This window comes from Nylanderia fulva, unplaced genomic scaffold (assembly GCF_048542155.1).
Source record: "Nylanderia fulva isolate GAGA-0341 unplaced genomic scaffold, ASM4854215v1 Scaffold105, whole genome shotgun sequence".
Classification (NCBI taxonomy): Eukaryota; Metazoa; Arthropoda; class Insecta; order Hymenoptera; family Formicidae; genus Nylanderia; species Nylanderia fulva.
In genome coordinates this window covers 346,206-361,891 of record NW_028189248.1, presented here as the reverse complement: position 1 = coordinate 361,891, position 15,686 = coordinate 346,206, and the positions used below count along the sequence as shown (strand labels likewise).

General features: G+C 28.6%; 1 protein-coding gene across 2 annotated transcripts in view; it reads left to right on the top strand.

The window, feature by feature from the left end:
- Arl4 (ADP ribosylation factor-like 4) overlaps positions 1 to 15,686 on the top strand; it is a 38,966-nt gene that overhangs the window by 11,406 nt on the left and 11,874 nt on the right. The window contains exons 2-3 of one of the 2 annotated variants that reach the window (XM_029306256.2): positions 6,960 to 7,049; positions 13,120 to 13,538. In XM_029306256.2, coding sequence (XP_029162089.1) covers positions 13,328 to 13,538 — 211 coding nt within the window. In that variant the 5' untranslated portion in view covers positions 6,960 to 7,049; positions 13,120 to 13,327. The remainder of the gene's footprint in view (positions 1 to 6,959; positions 7,050 to 13,119; positions 13,539 to 15,686) is intronic. The other variant, XM_029306257.2, reaches the window with a different exon arrangement.

The following is a 15,686-nucleotide window of genomic DNA, read 5'->3' as shown; positions in this document are numbered from 1 at the left end:
TATTTATTTAACTCATAACGTTTCGACCTGTGTTTTAGGTCTTTATCAAATGATTCTAAAATTATAAATACATCAAATGCAATTACATTAATCACAACAGATAAGCAAAAAAGAAAAAGTAAAATAAAAATAAAAGCTTACAATTCTTTTAAGATGTCAATATAATTAAAGTAGTGTTAATTTTTAAAAACATATCAATCTCTCTCTCTCACTATATATTAAAACTCTCTTAAGACATCTCCTTAGTATGTAAGCGATTCGTCAGTACAATATTAGTTTTTAAACGATTCTAATGACCTTATCATAAATAATGTTTAGGTTGTCTGTATCTTTTTGAGCGTTTATTGTTAACTTTTTTTTATAAAAAACATTTCTGCTAACTCTCTCTTTTTTGTATGTCTCTCGTTATGTAAAATATTCGGATTTTCCCAGTCAAATTCATATTTAAAATCCACTCTATGTTTGCTTATAAATGAGTGATTACTTTCATACAATTTTATATTATTTTTATATACTTTAATTCGAGTATTAAAATGTCTTTTTGTTTGTCCTATATATGAGAAATCACAATTTTTACATTTAATTTGATATATAATACTACTTCAGTTTTTTTCAACTTCGGAATTTTATCTTTACCTCGTTTGATTAAAGAATTTAATTTTTTAGGAACTGAATGCACTACTTTTAGACCAACTTTTGAAAGCGAATATTTTAAATTGTCAGTCCGGTCTTTAATATAAGGCAAATTAATGTACGAAGCAATGTCAAAATTTTTTGTTGTTTATCGTTGGTTTTATGTGTTTCGTTGGTATTATTGGTGCATTTTAAGTAATCTACTCATTTCTTAACTGTTCGGTTAATCAATTCGCTCGGATAATAATTCTTAATTAAAATTTGTTTTACTAATTCTATATTCTTGTTATAAAATAGGTCACTAGACAATAAAATCGCATGGTCAACTAAACTTATTATGGTATTAATTTTATACTGGTATGAATGATTCGAAAAGTAATTAATATATCTGCCTGAAAAAGTGGGCTTCTAATACCAATCGGTGATTAGTATTTTGTCTCTTCTTAAAACAGTTGTATTTAAAAAACTTATTTTGTTGTTGTTTTCTACTTCGTATGTAAATTTTAAGCGATCGTGATAGTTGTTAAAAGTATTCACCATCGTATCAATTTTATCTCGAGGGATGACTGCGAAAATATTGTCAACATATCTAACGTAGTAAGACACTTTAAAATCCAATTTCTCAAGGCAACTTGTTTCTAAATCATCCATTATTATATCAGCTATTATGGGAGACAATGGTGATCCCATTGGACCAAAAATTTGTTCAAAAATTCACCATTAAACCTAGTGGAATCTAAGACCGTTTCTATTGCATATATGAATTGATTTAAATTGAATGTAGTGTTTTTAATGTTTTTTCAATATCTATCCATCGTTTTTCTAGAGCAATTATGACTAGATTTTTTGGAATTATAGTAAATAATGAAGATACATCAAGTGATATTAGCACCTTATTATCTTTGATTGTTGTATTGTTTATTATGTTGGCAAATGACCACCGTCTTTAATGTGTGATTTAGGCTTTTCTATTGCATTGTATAAAATTTTGTGGATAAAGTAAGTTACATTATATGCCGCACTTCCTAGTGAGGATACAATGATTCTAAGTGGAGCATTTTCTTTATGTATTTTTGGTAGTCCGTAACAACGTGGAAGGTTCGCATTTGTACAATTTAATTTTTTGTATGTCACATCGTCAATCAAATCATTGTCTCTCTACGATCTCACCAAATTTTGTATCTCAGATGCAATACGATTAATTTCTTATAAGTTAACGTTCTTATAAGTGGTATTATCATCTAACGTCGCATACATTTTCTCAACATTTTTGTTCATAACGACCGTAATTTGGCTTTTGTCCACTTTTGTTACATGTAAGTCTTTGTTTTTTTGTAAAAATCGTTAACAAATTGAATATCCACTAATGAAAAATCTATCGACATGGTTAATGTGTCTCGACTTGCAAAGGAATTTTTGTATAGAATTGGCTATATTATTATGTGTAGTGTCAATAGCAGAGTAGTGTCATTTTTTTATGAATTTAATACATTTTTAATTTAATTCTTACTGGTGACTACGATAATCAAGTAACAAATACATCAAAATATTTTTTGCTTAATTTAATGTTTTTAATCTTATTTTTAATATTTCCATGTTTAACTTTTTTTATATAGTTATGTATTACAAAATCGTCTGTGTGCGTTGCTGAAAAGCATCCAATATAGTTTATTATTATCGGGTGTTCAAAATAAAGCGTTACAAACTTATATCTCGAAAACAAAGCATTTCAGAGAAAAATGTTTCAAACAAAAGTATGGCTTCAAGGGGATATAAGCAGGGCCGTCTTAAGTATTAGTGTTGCCCGTGTGCCAGTGAACAATTGCCGCTCCTTCCCGCCTCCCTTAAACTGAATCTAAATTAAATTAAAATTTATGTAAATATAATTTTGTTGGACTGGACAAGGTAGAAAGAACTTTATTTTATAGAAATAATAAACAGCAATTTTTGAATAGTTATATATTTATGTAAATAGATAAAAAATAGGAAACAATGAAAAAATTATATATATAATTTTATATTAATACTTATTAATATATACAGGGTGGACCATTTTAATCAATCCATGCAAATATTTTATAAAGTAAGTAGAATAAAAAAATATGTTTAATACAAAAGTTGCAGGGTTCAGAGGGGGACACCTGTGGTGACCTTGGCTTTGACTTTGATACCAAATTCGAAGGTCATTTGAAAGTCAACTTGATTTTTTTAAATGGAACCATCAGTTTTTTATTGCATATTTTTGTAGTTTATTTCGAGAGCTTTCCAAAACTAATACATTTTTTTTCATAAAGTACTTTTTGAGTTATAAGACAAAAAATCGTATGCTGCGCGTAACACGGCAAATGTTTAATTCTCGTTTAGCGCTATTCAGGAATAACGACGTAGTTGTTTTTTATTTCCTTCCAGTTTTACAAATTTACAAATTTTTCTATTGAAGAAATTGTTCAAAATTATCTCCATTCACTTGAATACATAAGGCCACCCTATCTTGGAAATGTCTAACCGTTTTAAGTAAGACAGTGCGAGATATACTCCTGCAAGCTACTCATATTCTTCCTATCATATCTTCTCTGGTTGTAGGTGCCTGTTCATAGACAACATTTTTGATATACCCCTATAAAAAAAGTCAAGTAAAGTAAGATTAGGAGATCGTGGGGGCTATACGACGGGTCCACATCGTCCAATCCACCTATTATATTCCCGATCTAGATAATTTCTAACTATTTTCGCATAATGAGGTGGCGTCCCAATTGTATTCACATTCTCTGTCGTGTACGCAAATCAACGTTTTCGAGTAATTGTAAATGATTCCTGAGAAATTCCAGAAAATTTTCTCCATTGACATTTCCATCGAAGAAATAAAGACCAATCAAGTAACCATTTATAATCCCACATCAAACATTTACGCTCCACCGGTGCTGATTATTCTCAGAAATCATTTACCACAATTATTTGAAGACGTTGATTTGCATACACAATAATGAGATCTATTATTTTGTATAAACCAAACAAATAGTTGCTTTTAAAAAAGTACGCAGTTGTATTGTTGCATATTACATACTTTTTTTAAATAATTATTTGATCTTATTATTCCGTGCATAAAAGTGTTAAGGTAAGATTATCGAGAACTAAATGTTTTACAAGATATTTTACATTTTATGTCAAAAAATTGTAAACTTCAAATCTTTTTAATTTAAAAAGTACTCAATGAAAAAACGTTTTGTTACAGTGTTTTGGAAAGCTCTTGAGATAAGTTACAAGAATATGTAATAAAAAATAGGTAGTTCAATTTAAGAAATTTACGGTGATCTTTATATGACCTACAAACGACTATCCAAGGTCAAATTAATGACACCATTTTATATCCTCTTTGAAGCCATACAACTTTTGTTTCAAACAGTTTTCTCTGAAATGCTTTGTTCCCGAGATACAAGTTTGTAACACTTTATTTTAAACACCCAATATAACAGCAAGCTGTCAAGATTTTTATGATCAAAAATTTATCAGTCGCTGATGCCATTATGTACATACATAGGCTCTGTTATCTTATCTTTTTCACATCACGCACAGGAACAGAAATTTTCAACGTATCAAAATGTGTGCAGCTTACATAAATATATAAATATTTATGTTACATTTATATATTTGTGACTATTCATGACTATTGCTATAGGCTGAAGACCATTCAAAAATAAAGAAATATAGGTTACTTGAGAAATACTAAAATGCTGTTATAAGCTGAATGAAATTATTCTTTATTAATTATTCTCTTTAAGAAATTTGTATTGTTATTAATTATTCTATTTATAATAATAATACATGAATTTTAAATCGGCCAATAGAGTCCAAGCGCGAAAAATTAATTCTTCGGAACTGTATCTCTTGGTTTGAGATTACTAAGTTCCCGCTTCAGCGACTTTTCGGACCTATATTTTTCTCGCCTATTTTTCTCCATATGTAAGTTCGAGATTAATTTATATATGGAACTTAGTAATCTCAAACCAAGAGATACAGTTCCGTAGAATTAATTTTTCGCGCTTGGGCTCTATTGGCCGATTTAAAATTCATGTATTATTATTATTAATAATATTGAGAGCCGACATATATTTTTTATCTTATTCTATTTATAATAGTAATTGTATAAATATTAACAAAATTTATTTATTTATTTTTTGATTATTCAACTTTTATCAACTCAATAATGTGCAATATCTAGAGATAAAATACAGATGTTAAATATACATATACATGTATCGATATACGCGTACAAATTCATGTATTTAAATATTTCCTCTCGTGTCCCTTACGTTTATTTTTTTATCACAATTCAGACTCGACGATCAATTTCAGAGTCAGAGAATGTCATGTGATTAAAAATAAAGAATCAATTTTTTGTACCATATGACATCTTTTGATGCTGAGAATAAGCATCAAGCTTTAGAAATACATTAATTTTACAATCATATTTGATCAAGATAAAGAAAGTTTTACCTTTAGTTAAACAAACACTTTCAAAATTGTAATTAATCTCGAAATTTTTGCCAAAATATTGATATTACATCAATTAATTTAAGAGGAATAAAAAAACTGTTTTCATTTTATTATTCAATATCTATATCATACATATGAGAGAAATATTAATCTCTTATCACAAACTTCATATTAACAGTTTTTTTAGTTCAATTTAAAGGCAGATAATTTATATTTTTAATTTTTATATTTTTATTTTCAGTTTTATATTTATTTATTTTTTCGTTATATTTACACTATTTTATAATTTTATTGTTATTATTATCATCATCATATATTATTAGTCATAACAAATTAATTTTTTGCAAAAAATAAGATAACATGTTTACAATACAAATATGATTTTATTATATAATTAACAAAACTATGTTAATATTTTAAAGAACATTAATATTTAAAAACAAGTTTTTGGAAATAATATAATATATTATATTATTGAATTATAATTCATATAAATTCGAAATAAACTGGCTATTGAAACTTAACGCGGATGTTTGTGCATTAGATAGCGAAGAAGAATTTTTTGCTATGCTTTATAATCGTGCACAGAGTATGAAAATCTCGAATTGATTATTCCTCGAAATCTCGAATCGAGATTTATTCCTTTTCCTTTCCTTAAAAAGTGCATGTTAAATCGATTACTCGAATATATCGAAACGTTGAAGCCTCTTTATTTCGATGCTGATTGGATGCTGGCGCGTTGCGATATATTCGTGGTTAGGGTAAGTGCGTAGCGTTCAAACGCCTCGTAATGTAAAAATGATGTGTTCTTTTATGTACATAATTTGAATTCCCAAATTTCTATTATGTACATAATTCTAATTCGACCCATACAGCACACAAGTTTGCAGCAATATTGCAACAACATTGCAATATTGCAATGTTGTTGTTGCAATATTGCAATAACATTGCAATATTGCTGCAAACTTGTGTGCTGTATGGGGATGAATTAACATTATGTATATAATAGCAATTCGAGAATTAAAGTTATGTACATAATTGAAATTCAGCAAATTAAAATTATGTACCCTCGCGGAGAAAAAGTTTATTTGGCGCACGCGAAGCATGCGCTTGTGTTATCTAGTCGTATTAAAATCTTGGCACGTGCCAACTAAATTTCATATCCTGTGCACAATTATAAAAAGTATAGCGAAAAATTAATTTTCGCTATCTAATGCACAAAATGATTATTAACATATGTATATCTATAACAGGTGCGTGTGCGTGTGCGCGTGCGTGTGTGTGTGCACGTATACGTATGTAAGCGCGTGTGATCGCGTACGTGCGTGCGCGTGCACGTGTGTATGTAATGTATAGGAAAAATGGATTCATGATTTTTTTGTTTCCTGGAAACAAAAGAATAACTTAAAATATTGTAATAATAGTAATTAGTATAATAGTTTATTTCATTTTTTATTATTTATTTTGATTTATTTACATAGTATAAAGAAATAAATTAACGTGCGTGTAACGTAAAAGTAATATTCTAGCATAGGTGTGTTAAATAAGAATAAAATATATTTTATTGATCTTATGTATATACATTAACTTTTTGTCGATTTAATGACATCTTTTGCTTCAATGTGGTTTTAGTTACATAATTTTCAAATATTTCTTACGAATATGTACATTATATCAATATATTACATTCTCTTACGATTGGCTTTTCCAAATATATGTGTATAGTTTACAATATATAATCATAAACGCAATTATACTCGCTTTTTTGAAATATTTTATATATTAAATATTATACATATAATTTTCTTAATAAAATCGTGTGCATTGTTTAGGGTTGATAATAGAAGTTTCTTGATTTACGTTCCTTGGGATGAGATTATATACAAAGAAAACAGAAGGAAGAACATCTATAGCGATGCAAGGTGCGTATAATTGCTGTTGCTTTAATCCTCATACCGAACTAGCGATTTAGCAACGCTTATACCTAATATATATATCTAGCGATCCAGCAATGCTTCATCATATGTCTCATACCTGCTATACATACTTCCTACCTTCTACAATACACGTGTCTGTGAAGTGAGCACGACGTTCTACGAATTTTAAAAAAATACTAAGAGTTCTAGTAGCACTTTTTATAGTTCTATAGTTCTTAATAAAAATTAAAAAGAGTTCCGCATTTCTTATATTAAAAAATCAAAATTGAACAAATGTCGTGCTAATTTTGCAAATCTAGCACGACACTTTCTCTCTAAAGTACTAAAAGGTCGGAACTGTTTGAGAAAATGTTTTTAAAACATAGAACTCTTATGAAATTATAGAAAGCTGCGGTCAAAATTGCAAAAAATCATCAGCACGATACATTTTAATTAAATGTGCTGAACGTAATTGTTAAAAATTGTTTAAAATATAGTAAAAGATCGGAACTCTTTGAACAAATGTTGCTAAATTATAGAACTCTTAGACAACTATAGAAAGCTGCAGTCAAAATTGCGGGAAATCATCAGCACGGCATATTCACTAAATATCGTGCTGGACGTAATTATTAAAAATGGATTATAAATACTTAATTAATGAATATCGATGTGAAATTGCATATACAAGCTGAATTTGAGGAGAACTATCGGGAACTCTTGCCAAAAATGGTAATATTCAACGCGTTTTAGTGCTTTAGAGAGAAAGTGTCGTGCTAGATTTGCGAAGTTAGCACGACATTTGTTCAATTTTGATTTTTTAATATAAGAAATGCGGAACTCTTTTTAATTTTTATTAAGAACTATAGAACTATGAAAAGTGTTACTAGAACTCTTAGTATTTTTTTTAATTCGTAGAACGTCGTGCCAACTTCACAGACACACAATACACTTTATAGCGATCTAGCAATAGCAATCCCTTATAGAAATTTATCGCTAGTAACGTCAATTTATCACTTATTTCGAGTACTTAATCACTTAATACTGATATACAGTAATTTAAGTACTCGAAGTAAGTGATTAATTAGCGTTACTAGTAATACATTTCTACAAGGGATATTATTACATATGTGTAATACTTATAACTTATAAGCAAACGAAGCTATTGGCAAAATGATGTAGATCAATGAAACTGTAGGTAATTATAAACAAATTATTATTATACCTACAGAGCGACTCATAGGAAAATGTGCTAATCAGCTGTCATTTTTTAATGCATTCAGTTATTGAGGAAACAAAAATTGTGTAAGAAAAGAGGAAAGTCTACAATTTTTAATGAATATAAATAAAATGTTTGCATACCAGTTTATTTTATTGATAAAAAGTAACGAAAACAGTTTTAATAATCACATATGTAAACTAATGATAAATATTTTCGAAGTACGCACCATTTAATTTGTACAAAATTCTATTCTTTTGCGAAAACTGATAAAAACTTTTTCTAACATGTTATTTTTAATGTTATTGACGATCCTTTTAATAGTTGCTATATTTAATCTGGCACTGTTGAAAATATTTATCATTAATCTATGTGATTTTATGTGATTATTAGTACTTTTTTCATTATTTTTTATCAATAAAATAAACTGGTATACAAACATTTTATTTATAAAACCATTAAAAACTGTAGACTTTTCTCTTTTCAACACAATTTTTATTTTCTCAATAATTGCTTGTATTAAAAAATGACAACTGATTAGTTTCAACAATTTTCTATGGCACACCCTGTATATGTACTTTAATCGTGGAAAAATTTATTATTCTATTCAACCAGTAAAAAAGAAAAGAGTGCAGAAAAATGATCGTTTTATTAATAAAATAGGACAGTTTTAGGATAATAATTTCGTAATTATTTTTCATTTTGTATATAAAACCGAAGCTTTCTAGGATTGTTATTGATGTATGCGCATTTTGCAATTGTGGAAAAACATTTCTAATTATGTCAAATTAATGCGACAAAAGACTAGAAATATATGAAAATAGTAATTTTATCGTAATAGTAATTTTTATTAGACTTCTAATCTAGGTTTAGAGTAGAGGATAACAGTGTTTTCTTTCGTGTCCTCTAATCCCAGGGAATGTGCATTTTTATTCGTACAAAGTGCATATGTTTTATATAAAGCACATATTATGATTAGGTAGACAGTTCGTCTGCAATTCGAGATGTCAAATCGAGATGAAAATAGATAAGAAAAACTGTTATTTCTCATTTTTCATATCAAATCGAGTTTGCCTGGTATTATTGATGCATGTATTTGCAATAGAGAAGCATTTTTAATTCTATCAAATTAAAAAAAAAAGATATATTAGAAGTACGAAAATATACGACTGCATCGATAAAAGAGAATTCGAGAGAAATAAAATGTTTGTATACCAGTTTATTTTATTTATAAAAAGTAAGAAAAAAGTGCTTATAGTCACATATGTAAACCAATGATAAATATTTTTGAAGTGCGCATCATTTGAATTTGTACAAAATTATATTCTTTTATGAAAACGTAAAAACTTTCACATGTCATTTTTAATGTTATTGGTGGTCCTTTTAATAGTTGCTATTAAATCTGGCACTGTTAAAAATATTTTAATATCAATAGTTTATGTGATTTTATGTGATTATTAGCACTTTTGTCATTATTTTTTATCAATAAAATAAACTGGTATACAAACATTTTATTTGTATCTATTAAAAACTGTAGACTTTCCTTTTTTCAATACAATTTTTGTTTTCTTCAATAATTGCATGCATTAAATAATGACAGCTAATTAGTTTCAGCATTTTCCTATGAGACATCCTGTATATTTGATATTTGAAGCTTTTGGGGTGTACACGAATATTAGAATCGATCCATTTATTATACGTATATATAAAGGAAGATTCGACAAGGAATAGTTCAGGCTGTTTCTCCCTGATGAAGTGAGCTGAAATGTTTACGAAACGTTGGAATCAAACAAAAAGTCTACACGATTTAAACCCGAAAACCTATTCTAATATTACATATATTTTATCTTTGTAACAATTCAACAAAACCTCATATATCTTATACTTTCTACATACTATAATATATACCTCACAACAATCCAATAATACCTCATGTACTTTATATCTGTCGTATATGTTTGTTTCCTACTATCTAGTAGAATATCTTCATAGCAACATGTGTAATGCTTGTAGGCAATCAAACTTATTAGCAAAACGATGTGGGTCAACGAAACTGTAGGCGAGTGAGATTGTAGGCAAATGGAACGCCCCATCCTTCTCTCCTCTAATCATCTCTATTCGTTGAAATTCTCGTTTCGAAAAGAACTGAATTGATTTTTTTATGATTATCCACTTTCTGCCAGACAGTGATATATATTGTTTAGCAATTTCCTTCATTTATGTAATGTAAATAAAAATAATAATAAATTTTATTTGTACGGCAGATTTATTTATTATTTTGGCTGTACATGTGTATGCGTGTACATGCAGGGTGTTTCTAAACTATGTCTGAAATTTTAAGAGTGTATTCTTGGAGCTAAAATAAGAAAAAAGTTTCTATAAACATAGATTTAAAAATACTTTCTCTCCGAGTTATAGTCCCCTAAAGTTGGGGGAAAAATTAAAAAATGTATTGTCTGTAATGTAAATCTCGGAGACTTTCAGATTGTTGAAAAAATTTTTTTTTTATTTGTGAAACTTTCTGAAAGGCTACAATACATTTTTCAATTTTTTCACCAATCTTTTAGGGGGCTATATAATTTGGAAGGAAAACATTTTTGGACCTATATTTATAGAAATTTTTTTCTTATTTTAATTCCTAGAATACAATCGTAAAATCTCAGACATAGTTTTAGAAACACTTCGTATAGATTTTAAATTCGTCGATAAGTTGCCTATCTTAAATCAAGTGTTCAATTCAGACAGAAAGTATTCGCAAGTGAAAGAGGGTTCACTTTCTTAGTCAGTCATAATAATCCAAGCAAAAATCAAATCATAACATTTTCTATGTTTTATCAAATTATTTTATATTTATTTATTTAATTAGTAAATAGACAAAAAATATTTTATTATACTGCAAGTGCCAGTTTTTATTTTGATTATTTTGATTATTTAATGTAGATATCATGTATACACACAAGATTGCTATTAGTGCTATATTAAGGGGATGCTGACCATGACTGTTTTACCGACTTTGAGTTTAAGAGCTTTTCTTTTTATTGGCTATATACAGATTGAAAAATTCTTCTCCACAATTAAAGTACTGATAATAATAAACGAGCGCTGTAATTTCGCATAAAAAACAATAAAAGTTAAAAAATTACAGTTTTTTTTATTGGTTTCTGGCATCAGCTCATAACAATACTTATTTAATACAAAAGTTCTGCAGTTTATTTGTGCACAAAATATGGCGCTTCCAATAGCGATGACATGAAAGAATAATACAGAAGTAATATAAATGATATTAAGTTTGTATTAAAAAGTAAAAGATTCGTACTTGAATTAATTATGTATGTATATTTGCGTGCGGAATCGATGTTGAGGCATAAAACAGCAACAATTAGTTGTCGGATAGCGCTCCCCATTCATTATTATCCATTATCAGTACTTTTATTGTGAAGGATTTTTCAATCTGTATATTCAATAAAAAGTTCCTAATAGTAAATAATAAAAGTAAATAATAAAAGAACCTAACCGAACTTAAAGTCGGTAAAACAGAACAACGGCAGCATTCCCTTAACTGTCCTTTTTTTTATCTTATACAATGATTATTCCTTTAAGATTGTTATCCTCATTTTAACTATATTGATAATGTCAAAAATGAGAAATCATGTTTTTTTTCTTGCGAAATACACGAGAAATACATCGATTAATTTTTAAATGCGAACCACTCGTGTGTTCGATAATAAGATTAATAAAATATATGTTAAGTACTCTCTTTTTTATTTGTGAATTAAAACATAACTGTAAATCTTGATGATTCTTTATAAAGTCCATTTTCGCTAAAAATGTGACACACATATATGTAAATATAGATTATACATGTATTTATTAATGCCTGATAATAAAAGACTTTAAATTAACAAGAACTTTAAATTAAAGCCTTGTGAACATATGGGAAATGTTCGATTTTTTATATTATAGGTATGATATAAACCATGTATTTGTAGTTATTAGTCTTTTTATTATTAGTTCTTTTTGCCCCATTTGGGCAACATATACGAATACATCAACTTCACAATCTAAAAAAATTTTACACAATTAAAAGTATATTAACTGTACGCTAATAAACAAATTATTATTTCCATTTCCAGGTAGCATCTTGAAAGAGATTTCTATAATTTCCAGTACATTTCTATTTTTTTAAGTAAATTATGCGGTCAATATCCATTCCATATATAAAATTGATTTAATTTTAAATAAGATCATAATGTTGCATATTATTTGGTTATTGCGGATTAGAATTAAAATTAAAAATATCTTTTATATTTTGAGTAAAAATATTTTCTGAAAATTCTCTGTAAAAGTTATTTGTTATGATTATCATGATTTAAAAATTATAATTTATAAATTATAATAGTAGAATAATTGAGGCTATTCCGAATTTAAAATTATATATACTAAGGTAACTATATTAAGAACATAAGTTAGATCAATTTTGACTCATAGCAAAATTTCTTTAATATGTACCTCATTGTCAGATTAAAATTATAATAAATATTTTTAAAATAAAAATTGATTTTTTTGTGCAATGTGCGCATATATTTTTATATTATTTGAATGTGGAGCACAAGTCTTATAAGACTTCTTAAGCTGGTCAGTGACGGTAAAGTAACTCGGTGGGGAGAGATTACACGAGAACGCATATATATATAAAGCGGAATTTAAACTGTAATTCGTTCAATATCGAAAGTATAATATTGACCCTAATACAAATCGGGTTCTACTTATTAGAAAAGATATTTTAAGTCGCATCTGTGTATCGCTCACACAAAACCGGTTCACAGAAACATTAACCATAGGATGTGCTTATTTTTTCAGACGCGGTAGTAGAAGACAGTTTTACGAATCCTTTTACCGGCATCGAAGGCTGAGAGTTTGGAGAAGAAAGGGATTTCGCTCGCGGAATGCGGGAATGTTAGATAGAATCAGGACGAAATAGAAGGAAGGAAGCGTGACAGAGAAAGAAAGAGAGCTGTGAGACACGAAAAGAACTAGGAACAAAATAAGAGAAGAAATAGAGAGAGGGATGGGCGCTGGGATGGGTAGGAGTGGCACGAGTGGCGGTCTTCTTGAGGCACTTCCCACGGGAACTCCGTTCCATGTGGCAATGCTTGGTCTCGACAGTGCTGGAAAGACAACCGCCCTGTACAGACTCAAATTCGATCAATATCTCAATACTGTGCCGACCATCGGTTTTAACTGCGAGAGAATTCGCGGCGGCATTGGAAAAGCTAAAGGTACATTGTTTTGCAGTGTTTATTTTTTCTTAATTATATGTACAAAATTGTGTAAATTAAAAGCTCCTAAATATACTTGCTGCGGCCATTCTGGATTGTGACGTCACAGGCGAAAAAATACACGCTGAAAATTCTTGCGTGTCATTTTTAGATAAAAAAATATTTTGATAAAACACAACTTTAGATGGCTTTTAAAATAGTCCAAAAACTTTTTCCCCCCTTGACAGTCAATCAATAATCGTAAATTGTGATATTAGACTTTGTCGTGCGAAATGATTGCGAATGTGCGAGACTATCTATGGATCAGGTCTCATATCACTGTCGTTTTACCAAGTCCGCATTTTACAATAGTTAATTGATTATAAAGGGAAAAAGATAGTTTTCATAATATTTTAAAAGTGTGTTAAATAAGTCATCTAAAGTAAAATGTTTCATCGAAATATCCTATTAGTTAAAAATGGCACGCAAGAATTTTTAACGTGTGTTTTTTCGCTTTTGACATCATAATTTCCATATAGCTGCAGCAAGTATCAAGAAGCTTTAAGGTAATGCTGGAGCTGACTATAAAAATTTTACCGACAAAATGTTACTTGTAATTTTATTTTTATTTTTTATTACTTTTATATAGAGGGTGTCTCAGACCATTCGTACATGCCGAATATTTTGAAAATTGAGCATAAAAATATTTTAAACAAAAGTTGTAGAGCTTTAATAAATACATAAAATGATGATAAATATTTGGCCTTGGTAGTAGTTATGAAAGAAGCCTCAAGGTCACCTTTAAAATTATTTTCAAAATATTCGTCATGTACGGGTGGTCTGAGACACCCCGTATATACTGTGTATACCAAAAATTTTATGTGCAATATTCGGGAACTTATTTATTGCTTTTTTATGTTATTACTTCAATATTGTACTTAAATCTGACTTTTTGTTATTTTTTAAAACTAAACCTCTAAACTCAATTTTTAGGCTCCATGAACTTGGCCCCTAGATTTTTACTTTTTGAATTTATTTTCTTTTTAATCGTTTGTAAGTCGTTTGTAGGTAATTGTTAGATTAATAAAAGCGTTTGTTAAATCAGTCCTTTTTCAAAAAAATAAACAAAAGTAGCCGTAAAGTTAATTAAACCCCTACAAAATTAATTTTTGTTGAATTTACTTATTAAGGGTTTATTCGATGCGAAATCGTTTGTTGGTTACGAATATGTTAATTAGAACGTTTGTTAGATCGTTGTTTCTTCCATAAATGCTAAAAACGATTCGAATAGATGTCGAATCGATGACGATTCAATCAATCATTTCTCACTGGGTACCAACAAACGATTCCGCGTCGATTGACTCTCTGCAAGACTAAAATAATTGAAATTATAAGCGGGGGGCTAAGTTCACGATCATTTCCCTAGAAAATCACTAAATGTGGCTTTTAACATTTATTGAAGAAACGACAATCTACGTTCTATAAACGTTCTAATTGGCATATTGGTGACCAACAAACGATTTCGCATCGAATGAATCCTTAATAAAGTAAATTTAACAAAAATTAATTTTGTAGGGACTAACTTTACGGCTACTTTTATTTTTTATTTTTTGAAGGACTGATCTAACAAACGTTTTCATTAATCTAATAATTACCTACAAACGACTTACAAACGATTAAAAAGAAAAGAAATTCAAAAAGTAAAAATCGGGGGTCAAGTTCACGCAGCTCAATTTTTTAAGATTTTCTGTCATTCCTTCAGATGTCCTTCTTGCCCTCCTGGACTTATTTTATACTTGCAAACTATATAATTTTAATATAAAATAAATATTTATGTCAACTAACAGTTTGTCAGTAAATTTTCGAAATTTTTTCTTTTTATTTAATCAAAAATGACCATCCATGCCTTTATTTTAACACATATACTTTAATCCCTGAAAAGAATTTTTAATATCATAAAAGCAATAAATAATAAAATTACAAGTTAACATTTTGTCGGTAAAATAGAATAAGTTCCAGCATCGCCGTAAGAGGATGCCGCCGTTGTTCTGTTTCACTTTAAGTTAGGTTAGATTCACTTTTTATTATACAGATTGAAAAATCCTTCACAATGAAAGTATTGATAATAATAAATGGGGAGCGCTGTTCGGCAACTAATTTTTGCTGTTT